This window comes from Ornithodoros turicata, chromosome 1 (genome assembly GCF_037126465.1).
Source record: "Ornithodoros turicata isolate Travis chromosome 1, ASM3712646v1, whole genome shotgun sequence".
NCBI lineage: Eukaryota > Metazoa > Arthropoda > Arachnida > Ixodida > Argasidae > Ornithodoros > Ornithodoros turicata.
Window position 1 is genome coordinate 86,911,258 of NC_088201.1, and position 15,049 is coordinate 86,926,306.

Here is a 15,049-nt window from a genome sequence, read left to right on the forward strand (position 1 = left end):
ATCTCTTTTATATCAGTGCTCGCTCGTTTCCGCAAGGTTGCAAGCCCGAGAAATTGGGTCACCTTGAAGATGTGTTGGAGCCATCTGTTTTATATCAAAGAGGCACTTCATGGCCAAACTCTGCGGCGGACCCTAGCGGGAAAAAATGTTGCGGCAAGGTGATGTAACGAGAAACTGGGTCACCTCGTAAATCATGTTTTCCGAGGCCGCACGTATTAAAACCAGTGATCACACCACGCTATGCGACCACCTGCTCATTGCCGAAACAAGCACCAAGAACAAAGGGTTCGCTTATGCAGTTTCCAAATGTCCTTCGGGCGAGCGCGCTCGGGCATGATTGTGTAAACAGAATCGCACCACCCTCCAAGGGCGCATTTGAGTTCCGTCCGACAGTCGACTGTGGGTCAAGCGCACAACGAGGAAAGTTCTCATTTTCAGTTCATTGGGCAGTATTTCCTGTTTTTAGGAGGGAAAATTCTGTGTTGTGTGATGGAGAAGCTATATAGATAGGTGATAAGGAGAAGGATTATATAGCACGTACTCATCGACTAAGCGAGTATAGTTTGTGGAGAGCGCCACGCTATTTTAAAGTCATTTTATATCATATCCCAAACGTTCTGCGCGATCAAACAGCATTATGGAAAGAAGAAAACCGTTTCACGCATCACGGTGCGTGCGCGTACTCAAACAAGTTCTGGCTATTAGTAAAAGAAGTAGTTTTGGGTTCCCAGGCGGGTTCTGCATGGTGTTTCCAACGCATCAGGCGACAACGTAAACTGTTCTGCACGATCAAACAAGTCCCGCTCCCACGCGCGTGCCATATCATACCTTGTTTCAGCGTGCTCAAACAAGTTCTGGCTTTTATGTCATATGATGGTGCAGATTTGTAAGAAACACTGAAGAGATTCAAGAGGATGATCCTCCGACAGGAGAAAAGTGATGAGCATCGACTTGACAACCACAAAAGTGCGAAGGCCCAGTGTGTCGTGTGAGATGGATCAGTTCGTATGCAATAGCATGCTGGCAGATTTACAACGTCTAAACAACTTTTTAAATGGACACGGAGAAGAGAGTGATTTTAGCGACATTTTGAGAGCTATTCCCGTGCGGAGTACTCATAAAATAAGACAGTTTGTGAGATACAAGTTGGAACTGTTGGAGCGATATAGAAACGGAGAACCCATCAGTGAGACAATCATAAATGCCGGGTTTTCCATCCCCGTGGTGCGTGACTACTGGAAAAAGAACCACACGAGCTTGGACATTACCGTCGTCGAGGGAAAGGAACGTGTTGTCTCCACGTTAGAAGACGTCCTCGCTAAAGTGTTGTGAGTACCGTGTTTACTGTAAACAATTTCTTCATAATCTTTATTGTTTGTGACATAAAGTTCGCACGAAATAAATGCGGGAATGAAGCAACCACTATATTTTTATGATGTAAACCAAATCCAACTCGCGAACGCGAACTACGCGGCGTATTGCCCACATTGAGGAGATATGTAGTGACAGCGCGAAATCTTCATTGCTTACGTAGATTGAGATCATCCATAGATTTTTTATGCAAATAAAAGTTTATTTGCCTGAGCTGTTTCACTCAATCCTTGGGAATATAAACCGACCGCTCACTTGGTAAATCGTACAACAACATTGATTCCACCGATAGACCAGCATGCGTAGCAGAAGGAGAGCTTGAAGAATATCTACAGGTACAATGTCTTCGTAGCTCGACCTCCTCGAAAGTACCTTATTCCCCATACTTTGTTTTAGGGTTACTCCATGTGTGGTTATAAAGATACGCGATGTCAAACGCCCGCGTGGCAATTAAAAAAAAATGCGTCGAATGAGGTAGGCCGGACGTTCGAAACCGTCTGTTCATGCATTCAAAAATCTTTTGTGCGGAAGAAAGAGCTTTATTTTACGTGAGGATTACACAGCAGTTTCACTCGATCTTTAGGGAGGCAGCCATCCGGTTCGTACATGATACGACAGCATTCATTCCAGAGGTAAACTAAGACGTGCAGTAGAGGGAGAGCTTGAAGAATATCTATGCCCGCGATGTCTCTGTAGCCGTATCTCTTTAGGACTTCGCGTGATATCATGAATAGGTTCGCATCTCCTTTTTCTAGCTCAATTTCATGGTATACTCGTAGGATCTCGTCCACAGCATCGTCGACGCTGTCGATGGTGGTGAATCGTTTCCCGATGAAAGCTTCATAGAGACCCCGCGGTACTACATCTTCTGGAATCCGACCGAAAAACGCTGTCAAAACATCGAGGACCGTTCGCCCCGCTGAAAATAGTGCTTTTGATTAGACAGCGAAAATAAAATCGCAATACCTTTTCTAATTCGGCTGTCGATTTCCATAGTGTGTGCCTTGAATCTTCAGTGTTTCTTACAAATCTGCACCATCATACGACCATAAAAGCCAGAACTTGTTTGAGCACGCTGAAACAAGGTATGATATGGCACGCGCGTGGGAGCGGGACTTGTTTGATCGCGCAGAACAGTTTACGTTGTCGCCTGATGCGTTGGAAACACCATGCAGAACCCGCCTGGGAACCCAAAACTACTTCTTTTACTAATAGCCAGAACTTGTTTGAGTACGCGCACGCACCGTGATGCGTGAAACGGTTTTCTTCTTTCCATAATGCTGTTTGATCGCGCAGAACGTTTGGGATATGATATAAAATGACTTTAAAATAGCGTGGCGCTCTCCACAAACTATACTCGCTTAGTCGATGAGTACGTGCTATATAATCCTTCTCCTTATCACCTATCTATATAGCTTCTCCATCACACAACACAGAATTTTCCCTCCTAAAAACAGGAAATACTGCCCAATGAACTGAAAATGAGAACTTTCCTCGTTGTGCGCTTGACCCACAGTCGACTGTCGGACGGAACTCAAATGCGCCCTTGGAGGGTGGTGCGATTCTGTTTACACAATCATGCCCGAGCGCGCTCGCCCGAAGGACATTTGGAAACTGCATAAGCGAACCCTTTGTTCCTGGTGCTTGTTTCGGCAATGAGCAGGTGGTCGCATAGCGTGGTGTGATCACTGGTTTTAATACGTGCGGCCTCGGAAAACATGATTTACGAGGTGACCCAGTTTCTCGTTACATCACCTTGACGCAACATTTTTTCCCGCTAGGGTCCGCCGCAGAGTTTGTCCATGAAGTGCCTCTTTGATATAAAACAGATGGCTCCAACACATCTTCAAGGTGACCCAATTTCTCGGGCTTGCAACCTTGCAGAAACGAGCGAGCACTGATATAAAAGAGATGGTCCCAACCGGAGGGTTATATTATGCGCCTGTGTTTCGGCTATCAAGTTTTCCGTGCGGCTGGCACGGTAACGGGTGCCTGGAAGGTGCGCGCGACATTTTGGTATGTCATCGCATGTTGTGAGGTGTGCGCGGGCAGGCTGAAATCGTGTGAGCTGTCCACGCGCCCGTGTTTCCCTACCCTGCTGTAGCGCGTCGCGCGACAAGAATCTACGTGCGCCATACGGATGTGATGAGGTGAGCCTATTTTCTTGATGAACTTGTTCATAGTGCGACGATCTTAATATTGCTGCTTCCAGTATAGAGAAGGAACGCGGAGGCGCGGGATTTTCTGTGAAGGCAATCTGAAATTGTGTTTCTTCATACTCAGTTTGGGTTGAGTGTCCGTTTTTAACATTGAGTATGTGCGAAGCTTCACTGCATAGCATTGTTTAATAAGCGTCAGTCACGACATAGCATCACTGTGCTTTGTGCTGGATTTAGTTGATTTCTTATGTTGAAGTCTAAAACTGCATGGGCTGGCTAAAGTCGCGTGAGCTGTCCACGCGCCGCATGTTTCAGATATTGCCGCATGGTGCTCGTGACCCGTCTGCGAAGGTGAGCGCATTTTTTCCGAGATGAACTCGTTCATTGTGCGACGTTGTGCCTTGGACTTATATTTCTAAGAGTGCTTCCAGGAGTGCGAGCTGTGTCGTGTACGCCGGCTATGTTTGGCTCAGCTTGGGTTGAGTTTTCTTTTTTTTTTTTTAGCTTCAGTACGCGCGTGCATAGCATTGTTTAATAAGCGTTGGAGTGTCAGTGCGTTTTGAGCTTCACCACATAGCGCCACTATGCTATTGTCATTCTGCTCGATTTATTTAATTTCGTGTGTTGAATGCGCGCTGTCTAAAATAAAAACAGGCCCAAGCTCTATAGGGTTTATTGATCATACAAGCTGTTTTTCCCTCAAACCAGCTTCTCTGCACAGCATCAACTATCGTTGTTTTCTCGATCGTGTGCTTCTTCCTGCTTATTTCGAACGCGTGCTGGCTTTCCTGATTAGCGTCACGATGACTTTTTTGCACATTGAAATGTTTTGTTTTGTTTATGTTCTGTCACAAAATTCGTTCTCAAGGATGAACGCGCTCCATTGCATCATTTGCAATTCTGCTTGATTGAAACAATTTTTAGGTTGAACTGCAAAGCCCACACACATCCTAAACGATCCTAAGCTTGTTCTCAGGGGGTGGGCTTGACCTAACGCACGCATGCAACCGGGGGAAGCCAACTCTACTCGTGTAGAGTGTGTTTTGAGATGTGTACCCTGAAAAAAAAAAGTTCCCCATTTCCAACTGTGGCTACGTGAATAGCGGTAGGCGGCGGCATGTAAGCTGTTCAGAACGCTGGCTCTCTTGAACCAGTTGGATAGAAATGAGTCACCAATGCAATGGCAGCTGTCCATCTTTGCAAAGACAAGCGACGCCATCTCTTGTATGTGTAGGGCAGAGCATGTGAAAAAGTTTCATTGTGAACCAGTGAGCAGCCAGATGGGACGGCCTTCACCTAACGCAGGCATGCAACCGGGGGAAGCCAACTTTACTTGTTTAGAGCGTGTTTTGAGATGTGTACCCTGAAAAAAATGTTTTTCCCCATTTCCAACTGCGTCTATGTGAACAGGTGGCGGCATGTAAGCTGTTCAGAACGCTGGCTCTCTAGAACTATGACCCAGTTGGATAGAAATGAGTCACCAATGCAGTGGCAGCTGTCCATCTTTGCAAAGACAAGCGGCACCACCTCTTGTCTGTGTAGGGCAGAGCATGTGAAAAAGTTTCATTGTGAACCATTGAGCGGCCGCGGATGGAGGCATGGGTCGATAGCAGTTGGAGCTTGTTAGGGAGCTCTAGACATAAGTGACCAATGAGAGGCTTGTAGTCGGATGGGCCAATGAGCACTTGCAGTTAGATGAGCCATATGGTGTCTATCGAGGGAGCTGAGTGACCAATGAGCGCAAGAGATGACCATATGTACCAAATAAAGGGTGAAATCAACAATTGTCGTGTGTCTTGTCTGAAGCTGCTGCATTGTGGTTTAGGAGCGACAGGCTAGCCAATCACTGTTCAGTAGGCTTAACGTGGACCAATCAGGGCCAGACATCGGTAGGCTTTGGTGTGAAGGGACAATCAGTAGGCTTAGCGTGGTTCGGCTTAGAAGTCAGTAGGCTTAGAATGGACCAATCAGCATGAAATATGCAGAGCTGGTGAAGAGTTGTGCCATCTGGTGTCGGTGGACTAAGAACGAGGGCCAATTGGTAGCGGCCAACCAGAGCGCTGGTGAAGTGATCAGTAGGCTTAGCGTGGACTGGCTTAGAAGTCAGTAGGCTTAAAATGGACCAATCAATGCGAAGTGGGTGGAGCCATTAAAGAGTTGTGCCACGAAGTAAGTAGCATGGACCAATCAGGGCCAGCCACAGCAGAACCAAGCCGTGCCCTATGACGCAGCTGGACCAATAGCATAATTTCTATTAAATGTGTAGGGAACCTTCTTCGGCGCCGTCAGAGCATGCGCGTTGTGAACCAATGAGCAGCAGGGTGGAGGCATGCGGTTAGCACGGGCCAATAGCAGTTGGAGCCTACCAGCCACCGCTAAAGTTATCCTATGGTAAAAGTTACAATCTCCCACAGTTAAATTTATCTCGTCTAGAGATGAGTGTGAGTGACCAATGAGTGGCTTGCAGTTCAATGGATCAATAGCAGTGACCACTTGCTGTTAGATGGACCAATCGGGGTTGGAGCCTATGAGGGAGCTGTGACCAACTAGAAACAATAAGGAGCTGGCTGAGCGGCCACGTGCAGTCAGATGAACCAATAACAGTTGGAATCTACCGAGGGAGCTGAGTGAGCGTGAGAGATGTCCACATAGAATTATGGACCAATGATCTCTCTGATGCAGCTGGACCGGGAGGCTGTTGTACCAAATAAAGGTTGAAATCAACAATTGTCGTGTGTCTTGTCTGAAGCTGCTTAGGAGCGACAAATTCAGGTAAGCCAATCACCGTTCAGTAGGCTTAGCGTGGACCAATCAGGGCCAGCCATCGGTAGGCTTAGAATGGGCCAATCAGCGTGAAGTGGGCGGAGCTAATGGCGGCGATTCAGATGGCTTTGAATTTGGCTTGTGTTGGCTTAGAACTGGATTGTGTTGGCTTAGAATCGGCCATCTTGGATTAGAAAAAGATGTCGTTATAGCGCTCGTTTCTTATGCCGCTCGGTTCTTATGCCGCTCGAATATTATGCAGTCTATCTCTATACTACTTTCATGAAGACAAATAAATTTGCTCTATAAACTGGCATCGCTTTTTTCCCTCTGCTTTGGGGCAACACGTACGTTACTTAGCAACCGCAGAAGGACGACAGGCGAAGCTGACGGCGGGACAATTGAAGACGACAAACCCAAACCAGAGGAGAGAAGAGGGAAAAGGTTAGGAAAGGAGGTCGGTCTGCGTATGGGCACTACATCCAAGATTTTTCCTGCGCGTTTTCTCAGTGTCAAACCGTTGCGTGCACACCGTGGCCTCGTACGCGTCGTAAGAGACGCCCGCGAAACGACCTCCGGAAGCGCATTAGACGCGTACAGAGCGAGTGATACGCACCAATGTTGGCATATTCGTCGACCACAGATCGTATTTGTGTCGCGACGTAAAATCACGAAGTATTATCATTATTATTAGGGAGTTTTACCGAGTCAATTATGCCCGAACCAAATGACCAATTCTGCCGATTCGAGAAGCGAATGGGAAGCGAACTACAGAAGCTTTTAGCAAATCGGAAGAATCGTTCATCTCCAAATGTATTCCAGATGGACTTGAGTAACAACTGGATCATTGGCATCTTTTCTTGCAGTAAATATGACATATCGCAGTGCACTTTCAGGCTTTCCCTTTGCGGGAGTTGGGAGACTCGACCTCACGTTGATGAATCACGATGATCTTAGAGGCAGTTTTGCTTTGAAAAGGGTTAATCATCCGTGTACGAGCCTCTCTGAATAGTTAAACCAAACAGGGAACGACACGGGGACGAGCACTCTGCATAGCTGTAACGCGCCTTGCAGATACACACAAACTTTCTGACACGGACTACATGTTCTCACACCACAACCGCTGCCGATGCGTGTGAAACGCTGTAATGAATACGTCGTTACATTCAACAACTTACCGCAGAGTATATACGCTCGAACATCGTCGGCACCAGTAAACATCTCGCGCACCCACTGCAGCTCCGCTACTCGCTACTGTAAACAACAGCCGCAATCTTGCTTCGAGATGTCAATCGGTCGTGCTCGCCGAATAAAACGTAACGACTCGCGGGAGTGGGTCGTTCATACGAAACCGCGCTCCTCGCGACTCGTTCAGCGATTCGTAGTGCGCATGCGCGACACTCGAATCGGTCGTTTCGTTCATACGAAAACGACTCCTTATTATCGTCGACCACGAGCGTTTGTTAGAATGTGCCGATTGTGTCTCAAACGAATTGTTTCTACGTTTTCTGCGCTTATTCGTTCCAGGTATCGTTCAAATGTAGAAAGTAAATTTAGTATGGTGGAGAGTGTCTCAAAAATTCATGCGAAATACTCATACGCAACATGGTCTCCTTCATGGCGAACATCGCTCTGTCCACTGCTTGGAGAACGTGCCCCGACGCGCACGAATATCTGTAGGCGACAAACTCCAGCGAAGACTCCGCGCGCGTTGGAAAACTGGTTTTTCCCAGGTCACACGCACGCCAGGCGCCTCGTGAAATCGTTGGGAAAACGCTCCATGCGTTTCAGACTTTAGCACCGCTCGGCGTCGGAATCTTATTAGCACCACAAACCCCATATTGTGACTAAACGAAGACCTCGGTGCCCTTTCGGCAATGCGAAACTTGAACTCTCAGAAACTGCAGATTCCTTTTCATTCATCTTTTTCTTTTTTTCTTCCTTGTTTGTTATCTCATTCCCTCGGGAACACCGTTCAGTTTATATTTCTAAATTTTGTTGACTTCCGGGGATGGTACAAACAAACACCGACGGCTGAAAGCTATCAAAATTCAATACCATACATCGAGCTATTGGGGGACTCGGTCCCTGCATAACTTCCCATCGTTCGCGCACATGCAGCTAAAGAGTGTAAAAGGCAAGCTACTGCATTATCGCTATACAGGGTGTCTTTCTTTTTTTCGATACAGATTTTTCATTAAAAAAGCTATAAGGGCTATAGACATCCTCTTTGCACTTCTATGATCTCTGGGCCGGCGGACGTTCTTGGCCATCTGTTGCTCAACCGTCGAATGACTAATTACGTAATAATCGTGAATTAACTTTTTAATTATAAAAGCTACGAAGTTGTCCCGATTAGAACATCTGTTCATTTCAGTCACCTGATATCGTAGCCGTTTTCAGAACAAAAATCCGTTCGGTAGACCGTCCGCAAAAAATTCGTGAAGGAACACCTTTTTTTCTTTATTTTGTTCATTGCGCATATTCGGAGACCCGTCTTTCCTTCACCCCCAATGTGAGAGGGTGAAAGAGGACACTGTCGCCTCTTGCGTCCTGGGAAACGATTAAAAGAAAACAGAAAATGCAACCCAAGATATGGGCAGTTCCGATAGCGTCATCGGATACATGTGTTTTTGTTTTGTTTCCGTAAGTTAAAGCTCATCTTCGACGCATGAGGCGGCACTGTGCTCCATCACCCTCTCACATTGGGGTGAAGGAAAGACGCGTCTCCGAAGATGCGCAATGAACAAAATAAAGAAAAATTGTGTTCCTTCACGAATGTTTTGCGGACGACCTACCGAACGAATTTCTGTTCTGAAAACGGCTACGATATCAGATGACCGAAAAGAACAGATGTTCCCACTGAGACAGCTTCGTTGCTTTTATCATTAAAAAGTTAATTTTTAGGTAATTAGTCATTCCACGGTTGAGCAACAGATGGCCAAGAACGTCCGCCGGTCCAGAGATAATACAAGTGAAAACAGGATGTCTATCCCTTATTGTTTTTTGTATGAAAAATCTGTATAGAAAAAAAAGACACCCTGTAGATAATTAAGCTTAAACTTAAAAATTTACTTACTTCTGCAGGGTAGATTCCTGGTTTTTCAGGAAATGCCAGCGTGCAGTAAGTGGATGCCTTAGTGTAAAAACCAGCGAAACCAAGCTTCAGGTTGTTGAACACTTGCTTCGATACTACATCGAAGCAACTTTGATTCGTTTGTCTGCAAATATAAAGTCAAAACGCGGCGTTTATTTTATTATTTATTTTTCTTTGCTTGTTAAGTTGAGCGCCATTATCGTGTCGTCTAGTACCCAAACCCACTGTCGCACACTATCTGGATCGACCCGCAATTCTGGACGGCGCAATCCCGCTGGACACGCTGCGCCGTCCGCACTCCACGTTCGTGATCCAGGTTTTCATTTGACGTCATATGGTGAAAGCTTTGCACAATACCCACTGAAGTTTCAAATTAAAAGAAAACATTGGTCCAGGATGTCTACTTGAAATTATTCACATTAATGCAAATGCTATTTCAGCTGTTTCAGCGTTTGTCCATGTTGTTTTCTTCGTTCGGGCCGCTGCCATCACCACCTTCTTGCCAGCCTGGAACCGGCAGTGCGAGTAGACAGAAGACGAAGAAGTGAAAGGAAGCCACTGTGCCTGTGCCAACCCTCCTGGAAGTGTGTAATCATGTTCGCGAACGCGGGGCAAGTGTCTGCGTTGTTGATCTCTGTCGCCTAGACTCGCTTTGTCCGCACCTGAGGACGATCGCAATTGTTGCCTAATCACTATTGCGCGATGTGGATCCTGCGTCTGTGCGTTTTGGGTGTAAAGGAAACAGCGCCCTTTCGATCCCTATTGATTTGATGTTGTAGTGCCAAAGAACCGAGAACGATCAGGATGACCACTTCTCCACGCGTGTCCCAGGTACTTCGCTATTCTTGTCGCTTTTTCCTGATGTCACACGCAATTCCCCTCTTGATGATCTAGTGCGTTACTCTCTCAATTGCCTTCTCGTTCCAAAAGGGCTACCAGTCCATGCGCGACCGTGGCATTTTCCGCTGCACCGTTCATTATAGCTCACTCGAAATTCCGCAGTTTTACGGCGTTGTAGCGAGGTGGCTTGGTTCGCGCTAGAGTCAAATATGCCACTACAGTCGTACACGGGCCCTCTATGAGCATCAGCGAGTGCATGGCGTGCTCCTTAGGGATGCCCAGGGTGTGCTTCCACATCCTACCTTCTGACACCACTTGCAAATCCAGACGAGCAAAGATAGTTTGGAATCTTTTGTTACCATATTTATGTCCCTTTTTTATCTGCCAAAGGCACCAGGACCAAAGCCTGATACAACAGCATTTGCTTAAAAAAACGGAAATAAAACAAATTAGAATGTTAATTTAAGTTCATTTGTTTGATGCAGGTACCAAGCAGTCCACATCAAAACCGTTTCAGTACCGGTGAACGGGCTTCCGGCGTATGGAAGATGCGCTCTTAGTGCCTCGATATGCGACTCCAGCACAAGGATGAACGATCAGTCATGTGAAAGCTTGTGCAGCCTTTCATAACCTGACCTGCAACCGGAAAAAGCCGAGCCCCCCCCCTCCCCCCCCCCCCCAAGTCCAACTTTGCCGCCATCATCTCCGCCACGATATCAAAGGCAGCTGCACCTCCCGGTGGAAGATGCTCACCCTGTTGACACGGTGAACGGCTCACAGATGCGCGCGCGTTTGATAGCGAGATGTGTCCTATGGTGGCGGCGTTTTCTTTTTCAACCCAATTTTTTGTAACCACAAGAAATAATTCAGAGGTTACACTTCAGAAAGTTCTTATGAGCCAGTTCATCCAAAACACAATTAAGCAATAGGAAGTAGGGGGGGAGGGGATATGTTTATTAAGAAAAAAGAAAGGAGGAAAGGAGGAGGAAAATAGCGAGTAGTAAAATGCCGCGTCGCACCATTAGTTATGTCTTTTTCATGACCTGCCCCAGGTGCATGTTTCGGCATGTGATACCTGTATATACGTCATCCTTGGACGCATAACATTCTCATACGATAAGATAAGGTTCTGTACCATACATATATATACATAAGCCGGGTGACACATCATTATCATTCCTTATAATTTGGTTGTACACTCGTCACCCGTTATCCCAAAATAAATCTCAATATATAAATATTTCTCCCTCTGGCACCTCGGTCAGTGCAGCCCGCTGTCTTCCTTTCAAATTCAAATTAAATTTATTCAGGTTGCTATGGTGTAAATATAATCAATATGAGGAGGAGCCAGAGGGAAGAGATCCCGGTTGAAGGCTCCTCCCAACAATGATATCACACAATAATAAATGCATTTCACAGAGTCATGTTCACAACAGCCAATATTATTCAAATGAATCCTAATAACTATAAAAAAGTCACAGACGTGACACACGATTATGTTTAAACAACATTACATTATACACACACCATTATACACAAACCATCACATTACAAACAACATCCTTATTATAAACAATACACTATACAAATAATAATAAAAATAACAAAGTTACTGACGTAACACACAAACATTATTAGACAAGACGTAAAGTGGCTATGTGTTTTGTGTGAGATGTATTTTATAATCGAGTATTGAAAGGGATAACCACGTCATGGCTAGAAATTTACGCACATACATCTGCGGTAAGTAAGTGACGTCTAAGTGATTTTTTAAACAGGTATATGTTGTTCATGAGTAAATGTAAATGAAAATTTGCCATAGTTAGTTATAGTTTTGGTGTATTTAATATACCACTCATCCCAGCTCTGGTACGCACTAAACTTTTTTACACGTATGTTAGTGTAAGAAGGGTGTATCTTGCATTATACACCCAGATCACACTCATATTACACCCCTTCGTGGCTGACCCTCTCATAGATGGGCGTGAATTGGGTGCATATCTACATTGGTGTGTTTAGGGTGTAATAAGGGTGCAATGGTTTAGGGTTGTTTTGCCTGATTCTAAAATGTTTAACATTGTCATGGAATGTGAATGGCGTGTACACTGAGTCTTCATGTTCCCTCATGCCAAAACAAGTAAGAAACTCAAACCTTACCTTGATGCAGAGTTGATACACCAAGCAATTCATCAATTCAGTGTTTTTTTTCTCATTTTCTTAATAATCTAATTAAACTTAGACATCTCACCCTTGGTTTTGACTGGAATACGAGCAGAGCGATTGAATTTGCAGAGGCTCGACTGGTGTCGACTTCATGTCAGAGCACTAATTCCATATTTCATTTTTTACTGATATGTTTAATGTGAGAGACAAATCCGATGAAGTATCAAAAGTATCAATCCAAGGAATCAAACTTCATCCTGATATGTTATAGGTTTGCGTTCCAGAGGTAAGTCTGTCGGTGGGGTTACCTCTCGATTGGGTGCATCAAATATCATAGACACTGTGTTGCCTGCATTTATGCTTCGTTTATTATTAGTGCACTCGTCAATTAATCTGTTAATATCGAGCTGTAGTTTGAGTGACAATTCATTCATAGTTTTGCCAGTTAAAAGCAATATTTGTAGCAAGGTGTTTAGTTGTATGGGATCTATTGTTAGTGTAAGTGATTTAAAGTCAAGGCTAGGTTGGGAAGACTTAACAAACCGAAGAAGGAAACTTAGATTGGAACTTTTAGAAAATATCGTAAATGATAAGACGGGCATAAGGAAGGAAAGATATCTGAAACCCCCTCTGTATATTTCTCCAAGATCCCATCACTACAAGAAAATGCCGCCATATAGGTGCAGAACAGATGTTTTTCTTTACTCGTTTTTCCCGAAAACGATAGGCGAGTGGAATCGTCTTGAGTGCTGACCGGAGAGGTCGGTCTGCTGTGTTCGCATAGTGTGTTACAGGTGTTTGTGCTTACCGATGTCAATTGGTTATTGTTCCCCGCTACTGTAATGCCGTAAGGCGGTGTAGCGTATACGCATCAATAAAAAAAATATGGTGCCGTCTACTCAAAGAAATACGTCAGAATTTACAACTGATTTGGCAAGATCATTGATGTGCAATGAAAGGAAAAGTGGACCTAATATTGAACCCTGGCGAACCCCGACATTTGTAAGTACAGGAGGTTAAAAAATATATTGATATTTAACGATGTGTATCCGGATACATAAATAACTTTCGATAAGCCTAAGAGCAGGACCAGTTATTTCATAGCTATATGTAACTTATGTAAAAGGATCCTGTGATTTACGCGGTCAAGAGCCTTCGAGAAATCAACGAATAAGGAAAGAACAATTCCACCCGTCTAGTGATTGTTTTATTCGTTCACTGAAAGTCAGTAAAGCTGTCTCTGTCAATCATCCGCTGCGAAAACCAAATTGGGTTGCACATAGTATGTGAAATCTGTCTATATAATTGATTATCGTATTATATAGCAACCTTTCTAAGATTTTGCTGAGGGCCGGGAGAATAGAAATGGGTTCGTAATTGCTCTCTGAAAGACTACCTTTCTTGTGGATTGGTACAATAATGACCCTTTTAAGTGCTGTTGGAAATTTTCCTCCTTTAAATGACAAGTTAACGATATGTGATACAGGGGCAGATATATAATTTTTAACAAGTTTTAATCTGGTGTTGCGCAAGGAAGATATGATGGTTAACACTTCCGATAGTGATGTGAGTCGTAAAACGACAGACTAGGACTGTCGAGGCAGTGTAGAAGGAGTTAGAATATCAGGTGAGCGATTGGTAACAGACGAAAAGTAGTCACTAAAGGCAGCAGCAGTATCGAGACGGTTGTATAAACAGATACCGTTATAAAAAATCTGATCTGTTTGTTTCGGCTTGTTGTGACGACATAAGAATTTGTTGACAACTTTCCACTTGTCTTTGATATCTGTGTATGATGTGATCTGGGAATGATAATAATCCCGCCCGATCGAAAAATCCATCAAGACTCCATCAGAAATTCTAACGGTCCATTAGAATATTTCGATGGACCATCAAAACAGCTTGTTGGCACATTAACAACTCCTAGTGGTCCAACAGAACTGTTAGCGGTCCGACAAATGCTGTCCCAGAGCCCATCAGGTGGGCCGAATGGCCCCACAAAAAGGCCTGATGGTACCACGGGGCCCCTGACGGCCCAACAAAGGGTATCTTACTGCCCATCAGGTGAGCTTAGTGGTCCCACAGGAGAACTTAATGGTACGTCAACGAGGCTTTGCTGTCGAACAGGTGGAGCCTCATTGTAGATTAGGAGCCCCTAACGGCACATCAGAGATGTGGAATAGCATGTAACCGCCAAAACACTCCATGCAGGACGCCGTAAAGGACAGAACTGCCAAAGCTAACACTGAACATGCGTCCTGTCCTAGTCCTGTCCGTTAGTGTTTCCTTGTGTCGAAAGTTCTAGCAGTTATAAAAAATGAGCAACGCTGTAGCCGGCGTGCTTCCATTATTCAATATGGGAGCTCACATTCTCCTGACAGGCCGAGAAAACTCCGACATTCAGGCTACACATTTTTTATGCCGTCATACTCATTACGACTCAGAATATTCTAATATTTCTTCAAGACGCAGTCGTTCGTGATATGTGACCCCCATAAAACTTCCCTAAAACTGATCAGCTCTCAGAGACTCAAGCTGCGAACGCTCCAGCGTGTAAAGACGATTGAGCATCGCGCGACGCTCGCAGCCTATAAAAGGTATTAACAGAGATAAAAAAAACGTGCTGGGAAACAAACAAAAGGACGACACAACACAC

General features: G+C 44.9%; 1 protein-coding gene across 1 annotated transcript in view; it reads right to left on the minus strand.

The window, feature by feature from the left end:
* LOC135378443 (venom metalloproteinase antarease TserMP_A-like) overlaps positions 1–15,049 on the minus strand; it is a 58,025-nt gene that overhangs the window by 10,823 nt on the left and 32,153 nt on the right. Inside the window, exon 12 of the mRNA XM_064611485.1 lies at positions 9,373–9,514. Within this exon, the coding sequence (XP_064467555.1) occupies positions 9,373–9,514 (142 nt within the window). The remainder of the gene's footprint in view (positions 1–9,372; positions 9,515–15,049) is intronic.